Source organism: Trichoplusia ni, chromosome 10 (assembly GCF_003590095.1).
Source record: "Trichoplusia ni isolate ovarian cell line Hi5 chromosome 10, tn1, whole genome shotgun sequence".
NCBI lineage: Eukaryota > Metazoa > Arthropoda > Insecta > Lepidoptera > Noctuidae > Trichoplusia > Trichoplusia ni.
This window is the reverse complement of record NC_039487.1, coordinates 6883489-6898383: the sequence shown is the minus strand read 5'-3', so window position 1 is coordinate 6898383 and position 14895 is coordinate 6883489. Positions and strand designations below refer to the sequence as shown.

Genomic DNA, 14895 nt, shown 5'->3' with positions numbered 1-14895 from the left:
ATTTAAACTTTATTGTACTACATAATTATATAATGACAATCAATTATATACATTTACAATATCATTAGGATTTTGTTAAGATTTCGTACACACTTAGTTAAAGGATTTTCAGAATTGTTTTTTAAGATGAAAAATTATGTGTAAGTACAGTCAACAGCAAAAGTAAATAAAATCGGAAATTCAATACTAATAAACCGATAATGAAGAGAATAAAATTAAAGACACGTATTTAATATTATTTATAAATTGCATGACGAAGTAATTGCATTTTACCGTACCCTTGTCTCGTGTTAAAAAGGTCAAATTTTAGAACAAATGTAAGTTTATAAATAGGAAATTGTTACTAAATGTGTACGAAAACTATAATATCTTTAAACCTAGCTTAGCTAGAAAAATCACATTACGATATTAAGTAAATAATAAGCAAAATAATTATAATATAAGTTAAAAATAATTATCGTTAAAAAATAATATGTCTATTACATATTGGTTATGGTGCTTTTGTGGATACAAAACTATTTTCCATCTCGCTCTTACACATACAATTCGTGAAAGACAGCAGATGTTAAAAACCTTCCGAAGAAAATTATGAAAGAAAAGATCTTTTGTCCTTGTTCAACAGCGTAGAATAGAAAGAGATAGATGGATGATAAAAATTGAGATTTATAAAATAAATTGGCTACATGATTATACTTCCTATAAAATACACAATGCACGATTTAATTAATAAATAAGATACAGATAAACTAATATCGAAAACAGTGCAACAATTGATAAATAAGAAAAAACACACAATGGTCAAAGAATCACATTTTTAAAAGTGAAGTCTCGAATTAGATTCCCGAACTGTTTATTTGTGAGAAATCTTAATTCTAGCCATATTTTGGCTTATCACATAAGTCTAGTGCCACATTAGTACCTTGTGTTGCGTTTGCGCATCAAGATGTACGCAACTAGGTCAAATTTTAGCCGTGAGACATTTTGTGTTCAATCTAGGCTCAAGGCTCCATGCTTTAGTATTCGTCCGTCAACCTGTCCAAACGTCACACTAATGAGGCATCAGATTAAGACATATTTAAACATAATTAAGGTGTGCAAAAACACTTCAAAACCTACCCCTTAAGGGGACTAAAGCGACAGTACATAATTAGAAAATTTAAATATTTCGGATCCCTCATAATTTTTGATAAACACTTATAATTACAGATACATTTTATGTTAACATACAGAAGCACCTCTGCTTATACCCGCGGATATAGCTTGAATAATCCGTCCTTATCACCTGTTAAAGAACTCGACGCCAGTAGTTCGGCTAATGGCGTCAAATTCGTTTAACATAATTATCCGCACGTCCGGTCAGCGCGGCTGCTGAGCGTCAACTGATAAAATTTCACTGCTCGAACGAGCACACCCTACTGCTGTCTCACTCACACTTGGGGCGTGGTTGGGAGTGGGGATGCTCGGCCGGGGAGTGAAAGAGACGGCTTCACTCGGCCGTCGCGGTTGGCATCATCTCCCCGCAGCCGAGGTTGTGGCTGGCCTCCAGGGTTGGGAGAGGCGCTGTCGGGGCTCGCAGACGGGCTGAGCTCAGCTCGTTGCACTGCACCCACAGCTCCAACTTAAACAGGAACAATTACGGCAATGAAACATCTTACCACAGCACTTATTTAAAATTTCAAGTAAGTTAGAGGTTAGTGGTCCTGGTGTCAAGGCACCGTAGAGACCACGAATATGCCTAGAGTTTTTAACGGAATCCAATTCACACAGCAACCAGTAATCAAACATTGATTAACGTTTAGAGTGTGTCTGAGAATAGCTAACATGAAATGAAAACCTTGTTTTTCCCCAACAGTTAGTCCTTCATTCGACATTTCTTTAACAATGTCAATCGAAACTCTTTGCCAATAATATTTCTAACAGAAAAAAACCTACCGCTGACTTTATATAGAAACTTAATAAAATTTATGTGACCCAAATTGACAGCTAATTCACATCAAATAATGAAAGAATGAACCAAGTCGGTTCATCCAGTTCGAAGTCCTGAGGTAACAAACATAAAAAGAAACACAAAATACACATAAAGAAAAGCAGGCGTTAATTAGAGACCTTCTTTTTTTTATATCTGGCACCGGTCTTTCATCTATGCTGTTCTTCTTTGACCGTCCCACTTACCTCTGGAGGCATCTTCTCCGGTGGATGCTTGCAGGTGCCCCCGCAGTGCAGCTGCAGCAGCAGCTCGGCTATGGCGGCTGCCGACGTGTCGATGACGCGCTGCCGGCACACCGCCACGGCGTGCACGAACCCGCCGGGACCCACGAACTCGTGCTCCATGAATACTGTTTTATCATCCCAGAATATTGCCTGGAAGAAACCATAGCACTCTAAATGTCAATAATCAAAATTTTTTGAGGTTGAGAATGTTTTTGATGGAAATAATTTTCCAAATTCTAGGATGTCCGAAATTGTTTTAGATTCACTCGTCCAAAATCACACTTCAAACGAGTGTCTTTTTTGAAGTGGTCTTTTAAAACTCAAGGTTTTAGCCACTTTAAGCACTTAAAAGCCATTTTATAACCGCTTACGTTCGACATTTATGTTTCATAAGCGCCTTTTTGACCCTTAGCCATCAGGAGACCTATCTAAACACATTTATTTTCTCATGTAGATGTCCAATGGGATTTTCATGATTAACCCTCCAACACTAAGACTGCATATTTCAGCCATCCTAGATACAAACTAAATAATTAAATATAAAATCCATAATAGTCCATATAGACAATAAACTAGTCTCATCGAAGTAATTGATTGGTGCATGCTAATAATAGATGAACTGGGTCACTCGAATATTGACTACGAAATACCACTTAAACACATTTAGTTTTTGCAATACGATTAATTATAATTAAATTTCTTCAACATTCAAGCAAAACATGTTATCAATCACAAATCAACCTTTGATTTGATGTAACAGAATATTTTTAATACTTTTTGATAAGGTTTTATTTGGTCAGACGAATGTATTGTGGTAATTGGAATTTGGTCATACGACCGCATTGTGATAAAAATTTCGACTCTCAAAGTGAACGTGGCCAAAAAAGAGGATGCTATTGGAGAGTTTCTTGTATTATCTTCTCCACATCGCAAACACTTTGGAGGTAATGAATTTTTAGTCGTAAGCTCTAGTCGAGTTGCGTAACCTACGTTTTATTAGTCCATTTTGTCTGATACGCTTTTTATATCAACTGATAATTATAACTATATGTAAAATAATGTATTATGTATTAAATGACCAAAATAACTTCATGCGAAATGCAATCAGAACATGAGGGATCGGTTGAAACTCTAATCCGGAATCACCTATCAACAAAATCGCAACAATCTCCCCAGCAGCATATTTTCTTCCATTTTTGACTACTTTTGATTTGAAAGTCCAAAGTTCATTTTCATCTTCCAAAATACTTTTCTACGAGCCAGTACGAGGGTGATTCTTCGGAAAAAATACACTAGTTAAGGTCATATCATTATCCTCACCAACTGGTTCACTTCACTATGATGCTTAAAATGTTTTAATTCTTACTTCATCTAATAATAGCCCTAGTACTTTACAAGCTTAGGTAAAAATAATATTAAATCAAGCAATCTGCAGTATGAAAAATTAGGTGAGGAAAATGATGTTCTTAATTTGTGTTTCTTTTTTCCGGAGAATCACCCACGAGCTAATTCCAGATCAATACATTAGTCTATACCGGAAAAAAACCTTATCATACAGTAAAATGCGCAAAATCTTGAATACCTTAGAAGTTATAGTAAACTTGGTGAACGGTTTGAGGAACCGCCTATATCTGATGGTGGCCGCTGCTTGAACAACGGCTCCTCCTGCCGCCTTGATGTTCGCGTATAAACCAGTCCTTTCGTAGAAGTCCGCTCGGGCGAAGTCCAACTCACGGAGATAACGAGCGTTGTTCATGTGATAGAGGAGAGTATCGATGTCGTTGATCAGGCACCATGCTAGAAAAACATACAGAATTACAGATGCTGTTGTTATGTAAAACTGTAGAAGCTTTTTCAGCTCGCGACACTAGGGGTTCCAAACACCACACACAAAGAGGCTTCTGAGAAAGGAACGAAACGAAAGGAATAAAATTTATGAACGTTATTTCTTGATATTATGGCAACAGAAAGACATTATCTGTAAAAATTTCAACTTAACGGTTTATTTGTCTCCGGGTTGGGAAAGAAAAAAAACCCTCTTTGCTATTACCTCTGTACCAGGGCCACGGTAAACCATGGCCTAAGGAAAAAGGGACGAACAGATATACAGCGGAGCCATCAATACTTTTTTGACTTCAGTTCTTACGTTTCGTTTTGTCGATACAAAAACATCATGCGAATTGCACCATATTACCTTTGTTTATCGATAACTTATCTTTAAACAAGTCAATCTAGAATAATTGAAGCGGGCCATGCAAAGGGCATTTGTTCAGCTTTGAACCCTCATACCGAAAACTAGAACGACCATTGACCATTGTGATCTCATATACTACATACTTTATTACTTATAGAGTTTTGTTATGCCCTACAGGGTCCCGAAATGTTCATAGCTTTACGCCTATATCTTTAACACGTTGTGGAATGCAAATAAATGAAATTAAATATGACTTATTTTGAAAGATTAAGAAACAGATTCATTCTAAGTCAATTGATAGTAAATTTATACCTATTTATAGCAGTGATAGCCTCGGAGTTTGACCGTTGGACCGGGACAAAGATCGTAGGTTCAAATTCCGGCACGGACCTATGACTGTTCAAAGTGTATTACATAGGTTACGTATTATCACTTGCTAAAATGGTAAAAGAAGGTATCTTGAGGTAAAAGCTAAGAACTTTACCAGGGTCTGTTAAGTCAGTTCGGAGGCTTAAAGGCGGTTTGAGAACAAGTCCTCCTCAAGTCCTCAAGAAGAAGAAAAATACATACTATTTTGATCTGAACGCTCATGGCAAACAGTAGTAAGCTCACAACACCTGTTTTGCCATCTTATAAGAAGCTACAATATGTGTTATCGAGTTTTTTTCGCATTTACCAACAACGTTCAAAGAATATTTAGAAAGATAAATGTATTATCATCAAAAACATTTTACTGACTTATTTATTTTTAGACTTATATATTTCACTTCAGGCCGAGACGCCGAGTAGACCGGGGCCTAGGGCGGTAGAGTTAAGTAGGCTTTTTAGAGCGGTATTTGCGTCTTCTGTATACCCATATTCCATGGACTTTTACTGTAGTATCTCCCACAAAAATGAATTCTTATATTCTTTATTTTATGTTTTCGAAACCTAAAAAAATACTCAATTTTGATTTGGAATACGAATTTTGGAAGAGCTTTCGTAGTCCTATAGTAACCAACGTCTCAAATCCTATTAAACCGAGCGGTAGCTACTGTTCCCAAAAAAATTTGACCTCCAAAGAAAAAAAATCGCGATTACTTAAAAAAATAATCTATACTCTTATCTATCTTTATACTTAAAATCATTGATACTTGGATTTTGACTTTTGACCAGAAACTGATTATACATTTCTTTACCGATTAAGTAATCATATACATAACATTATTAGGATTGTCCTATTTATAAACTTACGATTATCTTCGGTCTTCCCTGTTATCAGATACAGGCTATCTTGTCCAAAGGTCGTTCGCAGAGATCGCTATTAGTGATAAGACTGGCATTTGTACAAATCGCACATATTGTTGTCTTGCTATTTGAATAGTATCTTGGATGAAGAAGTACGGTATAACGGTTTCAATATTGCTGTAACACTACCTTTAAAACTAACACATGTTTATTTCCGAAATGCGGGAAATAAACGCGAACTGCTGTGATATTCCATTCTTTGCATCCTCCCATACAGAGAAAGAATGAGCACAGATCAGCTTGGGTAATGCTAGCATTGGCTATTCCAGTTTCCATTTTGGAACATTCTTTGAATATTTTCAAGAAGGAGGTTTTCGGATTTCCTCATTAAGAATTCTAAGACAATTATCATAAAGAAATTTGAATCTGGAATCGCTAAACCATAGATACCCAAACGTGTTGATCAAGGATCATTACGAGCACACGAAAAGGCATCGCTTAAACACTTAGTGGCAGACATATTTTTTTTTTATAATAGAAACTTTAGTGAGCCGAAATTTTTTAAATTAATTATTTTTTTTAAATAGTTTTACCCACGCATATTGGGATCATCCGACTAGTTTCGCCAGGGTCTATAACCTTGTATCCCTGAACGGAGATTACATTAGTACCTACATAACTTACCATCGATCTCCGTAGTATCCATGATGCAGACCTTCTTCTTGAAGTACCGGGCCTTTGCCACGGTATACATCATTCTTGCGAAGTAGGCTACATCCACACTGCCGTACAACAGCAGGGCGCCGGCCACCACAGCCGCTGCCCAACCGGGCACGCATACCGTCCACATTGCTCTCGCCACGTCTCACCTAGAAACAAGGATCCATCAGCTGTTTAGAGTTCTCTATACAAGGGATTCCCTAAAAACGGTAGCCTCTGCTGCGCTTTTCTCTGCTGTCTGTTTCTGTCTGTCAGCAAGCTGTATCTCATGAATGACGCCTAATAGGTGGGGTCAGAAGCGGTAGTAAGGCGATCGAAACGTTGGTTGGTTGGCTTAAAGCGTTAGTTGGTTCCTTTTGGATATAGATGACAAAGTGTAGTGGAAGGATTTTGGGAGCAGAGCCCAGAATTTGGACATAGAGGACTAGATAAGAAAAATAGAGTTTTCGATATGTTCGATACGTTCGAAATAAGATATCAGATGAACGGGAGAATCTAAGATTATCACATAAAGCGAAATATTTTCGTGCTTTCAATAATATATGTAGACAAAATTTCAAGTTGTTTTGGTACGTAAGTAAACGTAAAAAATATGTGGCAGAATCGTTCAGTTAATAAAATAATCATTGAAAATACATTTTAATAAAGCAATTATCGCTCTGTAACTACAGTTTGAAATAAACGCTATAAATAACTGGCAAACACTGTCAAGGGTAAACATGATCGATATTCAGCGTAAATTACTTTACTTGACAATCAATACAAACGGGTAGGTAGGTACAATGTTTATTTATATGTTTCTTATCAACGCAATGCGTATTCTGTATATTACGAATGTTATAGTAACGGTTGTATGATAAAGAGAAGTACAATACATATTGCGTAAAATAACATGAACGTAATAATGAGGTTATCGTAATTAATCGATGGGTGTAAAACGCCTGTCGGAAAAATTATAGCAAGTTGCATGTGTACACATTGCTCATCATAATATGTACAGAGTGTGTAGAGTTTATGGCAGATTCCATGCTATAAAAATGATTATATTTATGTAGATAATACTATGTTTTCATTCATTTCTGTATTATATCTAAATTGTCGGGCTTTGCTTGTGCGTTTAACGATTAAACGGTATTAGGTAATTGGGTCACTAGGTATTTGGAACTGATACAAGAATAGGTAAATTACCTTATCTATTAATAATGCGTCCAATTAAGTATCCAGCTTAGTTCAAACATAAATTTAAATCAAGGCCAGTCGAAACAAGTCCAGCCTTGAAGTAGCCTTGTAAGTATGAGACGATTTCTAGCATACCTCTGTGAATATACACAAATATATGTGCATAACTATTTAGCTTATGATATAATAGAACTAAGTACAGGCAAAAGGTACCTATATGTATCAAGAAATCCTCTAAGCCGCGGCTATAAAAGATGACCGCGCTAGAATTATCGATCAGCTGATTCAATGTCAAAATTAACACAAAACACTGCGAAATTAATTCTTAGATTGTAACACACGTTTCTTCTACCTCATCCACATAACTATAAACATTTTAGTGCTAAATATGCTAAGTTATTGAACAAATAGTAACTCACCTTCAGCCTCGAGCCGGCAAACTCCGCGAGACAAATCGAAATCACAATAACATTACAAAATAATAGAAATCTATCACTAATCACCTTTGTACTTTAAAAACGTTTGATTCAATTTAATTTTAGTGTGTTATTTTAGCGTTTTATCATAAAGCTTGATAAAATAACCTCACGTTGGTATGTCAGTGGATTTTTTCTTGTATAAATTGTAGCGTCAATTCTCAATGCGCGCGCATTTCGATCGATAGACTCCAACTTGACTAAGGAGTTGAGAAACCGCGTCTTTTGACAGATTTTTTATGCTTGGCTGTATGAATTAGTAACTTATTATTATTCTATTTTTTATTATAATAATTTCAGACGGAATTCCAGTTTTTTAATGTTTTTTATTTGAGTGAATTGTTAAGGTCATTCAATTTATTTGTTTTAGTCTTGTCTAAAATACTTAATACAGACAATTTATTTCGGCATCTTTTCAGTGGAATTCATTTTTTTTCGGATAGGAAGTCATCAAATAACTCTTTCCACTTTTGGTTGATCGAAAGGGAGTGTCAGACTCCTACTGACTAAAACCCACCCATGCCCTCCTTTGCCCTTCGTGCAGGTACCGAAGCCTCGGTAACCCTTTCGGACAATCCCCCTTCCCCGGGCAGGGCGGAATTAATACCTAAAAAAAAACTACTATTTCGACAACTCAGAGAAAACTAACCCTTCAAATCGCAATTTGGCCACCTATTACAGAATATTTTTTTCCGTGTCTGATCACCCTGGCAAAGATCACAGAATGGGCCAATCCGTCAGACTGCCGTCTTCTAACACCAAGCGCCATCTTATGAACAATAACTGCATTCATTAGCATAATAATAAACTATTTATTGAAATAAGTTACTAACATGTCTTTTAGACTTATTTATGAGCTCTGAAACTTACAAATTGCTTTGCATCTGGAACTGGCCTATGCAGTTTGACTTAGGGTTTAATAGTTGTACTGGACTACTATAAAATATTTTGGTATGGATTTTGGCTCACGTTTGTGTTACCTAGAATGTGACTTTTTGTATAAATCCCTTTGATTTTTATACATTTTACTGCAAAAAAACGCCTGATTTAATGAAATAGCAATACTACAAATTGAGGATTAAAATAACATTATCAAATATCTATCTGATTCCTTATTTCAACTATTTAAAGAATGCACTTGAATTATTTTGAAAATACCAATACACATTTTTTTTATTCTCCCTTAGGTTCTTGTTCACAAAGCCGCCAAAGTATACAATCCCAACTCCGGTTCGACATTTTATGATGACAATGCTCACGAATTCTCTTGTCCATTACTCTTGATCTCTAAATAAATGATGATTATACAAAGGGGAAGTTCAACATACACTGGCGCCACTTTACAAGCGTGCCAGCGTACGAGACGCTACGCAATGTCGGTGACCTCGGAGGTCGCTACATCTCCCTCTAACTCATGTAGAACAAATAGGACAGCACTACACAATCCGATGCGAGAAACGGATAGCTTTAGTGACGTGTCAGGCGAGGGAGTGTTAACAGTGTCTTGATAACTATTTTTCTTTAAAATATAATCAAAATGAGAGAGTTTAAATACGATGTGATACAACTTATTCACTGTGTGCGAGACCGTCCATGTTTGTGGGACAAAACTATAGAAAATTACAAAGATAGGGTCGAGAGACGGTGTGCTTGGAAAGAAATATTTTGTATACTGGACGAGTCGTACGAAGAAATGACACCAGAGGAAAAACGATTCACTGGTAATGGAAACATGCTTTCTTGTAATCGTGTTCATTGTTTTGCGTTACGATATTTTTTGGGAAAACGTCACATCTCGTATCGGAGTTCCGTCTTGCGTAGAGTATATAATGTGCACAGATAACTAAAGAATCGATAGCGTTTTTGCTTCGCAGATATAGTATGTTTATTTTGTTTGCGTGCAGTGCTGGAAGAATGTTTTTATACTAGAAAACTGGTTTAGTTTGCTTTTCTACAATTTTTCTAAGAGGGATCGTGTCTAGTTGATTTAGGTATCTATAAACCGTATCTATAGCATACATCTTTAAACCGCTCCGAAAAAACTAATTATTAGTCAAACTTTTGAGTACGTACCACTTGTAAAAACCTACTTTTATCTGAAATTCAATTCTAAACTTACTTTTTTCGTATTTTTCAGAAGAAACAATACTAAACAAATGGACAAATGTAAGGGACACATTTATGAAAACTCTCAAAACAAGATTGGGGAGGCCAAAGAGAAAATACTTACTATACAACCACATAAAATTCCTTACCAAAATAGTGCCGGAAGAGGAAAAAAACGCTGCATACTTAAACGAAGACAATGATGTATTTATGAAGCAAGAGGCTGAAGCAGAATCCAGTTATCCAGTCGAAGAACAAAGTTTCTCACAAAAACGTTCAAAACTAAGTGAGTTTAACGATGAAAATGCAACATCCGATTACAGTGCCGGCGAAAGCAGTTTCAGCAGTACAAAAAGAAAATCGAAAAAAGTCAGTCGCGACGTTAATGATTCAAAAGAGATTAAGAAGAAAAATAGAAAAAGTAACGTGAAAGATGATGGTGAGAAGCTTAGTATAGACAACGATAATACGAATGATATTGATTTTGTTGAGGTGGCTGATAATGATCCAAGGATTATGAATGAAGATGAGGCGTTCTTCGCTGCGTTGTTACCGTCAATAGTAAAATATACCGAAGATGAAAGATTAGAATTCAGGATAGAAGTTCTCGGGGTCATGAAACGAATTAAGGAGAAAAGAGAATGGGCAGAGTAGTGGCTACACTTGTGATATATAATTTAAATATATAAGAAGCCAGAATAAAGAAGAGCAGACTTATATTGAAAACGATCTCATGGAGATGTCATTTATTGGTGCACTTGACACCAAATTTTGATCTAGCCCGTGATCAAAAACCTTTATGTAAGATGGCGAACTACTGTATCAAATAGGAAGCATTTTAAAAGATGTTTTTATAATGATACACATCTTGCTCAGCTTGGGCTAAGATGCGAAAACCGCCTTGATACTTGACGATGAGATGCCGAGTATTTTATTACGTAAGAGAAATTCACGAATAAATAAGAATTAATTGTAGCAGGCATTTTATTTTTAACATTCAGTTTTTGTAGACAATTGGTTTTTCTGGACTCAATAGGACAGTTAAATAAAATCCTTGCGTTTTTAATAGATAAGTTTTAATGATCATTTTTTTCTGTAGCATTTTTAAAAATAATGTTTACAGTAACCACAAAAACACAATCTGTTTAATTAAAAAATAATGATGAAACTCCTAAACGTTAATTATTAGTTTCCCTTTACAGCTAATAAATTTAAATTTCTAAGTGAAAAATATAACAAAAACGCATCTGCAATACTGTAATTTATTTATTCAGACAATAATATCGGAGGTACGACGCTACCCACAATATTAAACGAACAATAACAACGTGTTGGGATACATAAAAAATTTCGACCTTACTTTTAGAAATGGCAGATTTTTTTTTCTTTTCCAAACGAAATAATAATAATACATAGGTTTCAAAAACTCTCAGATATTATATAGTTAGTCGTAGTATGTATTGGATCTATTAATTTTAGTGTCTTTAGCGCGGGCCGTCAGTCGCGGGTCGACGACGCCTCGCAGCGGGCGCGCGTCGGCGACTGAGCCGGCCCTGTCACACTAGACCATCTTACGACTAAGTTGAACTGCGGGTTAAATCACCCAATGAGTGCACATATATATTACCCCAGTTACAATTTCACTATATGACCCAAAACGGGTCGAAACTCACTAAATTCACTAAAATTTAAACACCCTTTTCGCTATTTACAAATTCGGAATGAATCTAAACACGAGAATTTAGTGTTATTTTTTTTATATTTTTCACACATTATTCTGTAATTATAGAGACAAATGAAACATTATTTTCTTCATTGTTACCTATTATGGCTTTTATATACACAAGCGTTTGAATACTGCAAGGAAAATCATTCGTTCGGCTTTAAGCCACTCCGTAAGCCATCGAGCAGCCGCGAGACCTCGGCGGGCCTTCGTAAGACGTTACACACTATATCATATCGGTACTATAGTGACTAGACGGTCCCCTAAACAAAAATTGGGGATCAAAAATTTATTTACATGTTTTTATTTATTATACTATGGATATCAAATTCACACTAGCTTAACACATTCCTACTATTAAATGTTATATATTTATTTATTAAATACAGCGATAATAACGCCCTTTGGAAACGTAATATAAAGCACAGGTGAGTATAGAGCGCCAAATAAACTATTGGCACCGAAACATTTAGATAAACGAAATCTCAAAAATAATTCAAATCACCCGAAGTTAAAGCTCCCATTCGTCTTTTATTTTAAATCATTCACTTTGTGCTGTTGTCACATGGAAGTCGCTTACAACTAAAACTATGCGAATATACTACAGTATTCAAAATCAAAAATATATTGGCTCCGAAACAACATGATAACGCGCAATGAAACAAACCGTTACCTCAACATCAGTCTAGCATCGTTATGAAGGGCTATGTTTATAAATTAACACATCTACACCGCTAAAGACGATTTAATTTATATTTGAGTATGGCTTGTTATCACTAATATATAACGGAAACACTTACGTCTATCAGAGGTAACCTATAGAAATATATTTTTATACAATGACAAATCAATACAAACATGTATAAGGATATAATACAGAAAAAACAACAATACCAAGATAATCGTTATTTCTCGCTAGAAATAAAAACGAATTTGAACTTATCGGTGTCGTAACTTAGAAAATAATAACACGTAAAGGAACTTATGAAGAAGTAATCGATTAAACATTAACAAAAATAAAATCGTGTATCGAATTTACTGTAAACTAAGCTACCGGTATTTCACTTATAAAATTATATACAAAACAATGTCAACAACGTTTTTTTTTTTCATGTACACCTAAGAAATGAAACCTCGTCATTAAGGAGATCGCGTTTCAGTCTGGCGCGTGGCAGACAAGTACAATATAATCATAATGCCACAGCCTTAAGTAGAAATGGGTAATCACAATGTGTCGTTAATTAGTTACTAGTAGTCGTGAAGTCGGTGATGGGTTTCTTCTGTCGCGGCTTCTTGGGTCGCGGCGGCGCGGCGTCGCCGTTGCAGCAGTGGCAGCCGCGCTTGGCCTGGCGCGCGAGCTGGCGCGCGGACGCGCGGCGGCGCGGGTCGTGCGGGTCCAGGTGCTCGTGCTGGTGCGGCGCGGCGCGCGTCTTGCCGCCGAGGCCGCGCTCGTGCAGCAGGCGCTTGGCGGGGTAGGTGCGCAGCGGCGGCGCGTCGTCGCTGGACCCGTCGGCGCTGGCGGCGCGCGCCTCCTTGATGACGGAGTCCAGGCGCAGGCGCGCGCCGAGCCCGCTCGAGTCCGTGGAGTTGGCCTCGTCGTACGACGGGCTCTTGCAGCACTTGTCGCTGTCGCTGCTGAAGTCCAGCGGCCGGCGGCTCTCGGACCGTTCCGATGTGGAGTTTGATTCCCAAAACAGTTCCGTGTGCCGCTCCGGAGATAATCTGTCGTCGTCGACGTCGCCGAAGTCTCTGGAGTCCTCGGTCATCATCTTGGCGTCGGCTCCGGTTATGAGGCCATCGGATTCGCCCATGAGAAATCTGGTTTCTTGTTCTCTTTTCTCATTATCGTAGCACACGCGTCGTATCACTTGCGTGGTGTTCGCGTGCACGATGGCGGAGGCCGTGTTGGATAAATGCAGCTCTCTGTTGTCATTGAGAATGCTATCGAATCTAGTTAGGCCGTCGTCTTTGACTAGTACTGAGGACAGGTTTATGTTGTTGGTTTGCTGAGGTACATTCGAGCCGGGCAATGAATTGATCATATTGTCGATGTCAGCGTATTTAACTGGGTTCTGAATACCGCTTGATTCGGCGGTCGCTTGTGATATCACGGTGGTTTGCGAAGCGGTCATAAGAACAGTGCCCGGGCCACGATTTGCGTGGTATATTGTCGATGTTATTTGACGGCTTTTTATGCCGGTTATTGTGAATGGTTGTACCTGAAATCACAACACTAACATTATTTTCATCAACTTCAGCCTTACACTTCTTAACAAAAAACTAAGCGCATTTTGAGCCAGATAGGAAACAACGTTTTAGGGGAAAATGAAAAATTTTGGTTTAAAAATGAAAAATGAAAAACGGATATTTTAACATTTATAAATTTAGAAAAAATACCTCTTTCCCACTCACCTCTCCTTCGTCCGTGGGTTCGCTATGGAAAGTGGTATTAGGATGGGAGCGCGCAAACTCCTCCTGGTCTAAGGCGATAGTCGCTTGCATGCCGTCCTCACTCACAGTCACAATGCCGACGTCTTCGAGCCCTATGCCGAGGTCTGCGCGCTCGTCGTGAACCTCGGTGCGCGGTAACAGCTGGTCCGTAGCGATCTGATCGTCCAGGTCAGGCTGGGGGATGCTGTGACTCAGTATTGGCTGGGCTGTGGAAGATTGACATTAAATATTATTCAAATGCCAATCTATCCGCATAGCACAGCTATATCAGCTGTGCTATGCGGATAGATTGGCAGATAAATGGCGAATTTATAATGAATCTGTATTTTGCTATTTGGCTACAAAAGCTTAGAAACGCACATTTATCTAGGAATTAAATTTGGCACTTGACTGTTATCATTTTAGACAACTTTTACGCCATAATTGCTATACAAATTTTACATTTATGATAGCAATATAAAACTGTTCGCTTATGACGATTGACGGCGTCTCATTGAAATTCTTTACTGGGCATATTTTACCACATTTTCCGAATGCGGTCTGGTCGTACCTACCACCAACAAATCCTTCCCTTACCTCCACGTGACAAAGACTACGATTTAATACAA

At 37.4% G+C, this 14895-nt stretch overlaps 3 protein-coding genes across 4 annotated transcripts in view; 1 reads left to right on the top strand and 2 right to left on the bottom strand.

Moving 5' to 3' along the window:
- Positions 1–603: 603 nt before the first annotated feature.
- On the bottom strand, positions 604–8297 carry LOC113498274 (protein THEM6-like). The gene is made up of 5 exons (XM_026878228.1): positions 7951–8297; positions 6317–6501; positions 3794–4008; positions 2173–2361; positions 604–1618 (listed from the first exon to the last, which is right to left on the bottom strand). Exons 2-5 carry the CDS (start codon positions 6480–6482, stop codon positions 1487–1489), a joined length of 702 nt encoding a protein of 233 aa, XP_026734029.1. The 5' UTR covers positions 6483–6501; positions 7951–8297; the 3' UTR covers positions 604–1486.
- A 60-nt stretch (positions 8298–8357) lies between these two features.
- Positions 8358–11088, top strand: LOC113498258. Its single transcript, XM_026878205.1, has 2 exons — positions 8358–9728; positions 10145–11088. The coding sequence occupies exons 1-2, from the start codon at positions 9545–9547 to the stop codon at positions 10765–10767; spliced, it is 807 nt and encodes a 268-aa protein (XP_026734006.1). The 5' UTR covers positions 8358–9544; the 3' UTR covers positions 10768–11088.
- A 273-nt stretch (positions 11089–11361) lies between these two features.
- Positions 11362–14895, bottom strand: part of LOC113498257 — a 39173-nt gene continuing 35639 nt past the window's right edge. For both annotated transcript variants that reach the window (XM_026878203.1, XM_026878204.1), the window contains 2 exons: positions 14249–14493; positions 11362–14055 (listed from right to left, as the gene is read on the bottom strand). In XM_026878203.1, the coding sequence (XP_026734004.1) occupies positions 13078–14055; positions 14249–14493 (1223 nt within the window). In that variant the 3' untranslated portion in view covers positions 11362–13077. The remainder of the gene's footprint in view (positions 14056–14248; positions 14494–14895) is intronic.

Coding starts and splice junctions, on each gene's coding strand:
- LOC113498274 (XM_026878228.1), bottom strand. CDS start 6,482: ATGTGGACGGTATGCGTGCCCGGTTGGGCAGCGGCTGTGGTGGCCGGC. Junction 4,009..6,316: donor GGATACTACGGAGATCGATG/GTAAGTTATGTA, acceptor ATGTTTTTCTAG/CATGGTGCCTGATCAACGAC. Junction 1,619..2,172: donor CGGAGAAGATGCCTCCAGAG/GTAAGTGGGACG, acceptor TTCCTGTTTAAG/TTGGAGCTGTGGGTGCAGTG.
- LOC113498258 (XM_026878205.1), top strand. CDS start 9,545: ATGAGAGAGTTTAAATACGATGTGATACAACTTATTCACTGTGTGCGA. Junction 9,729..10,144: donor AGAGGAAAAACGATTCACTG/GTAATGGAAACA, acceptor CGTATTTTTCAG/AAGAAACAATACTAAACAAA.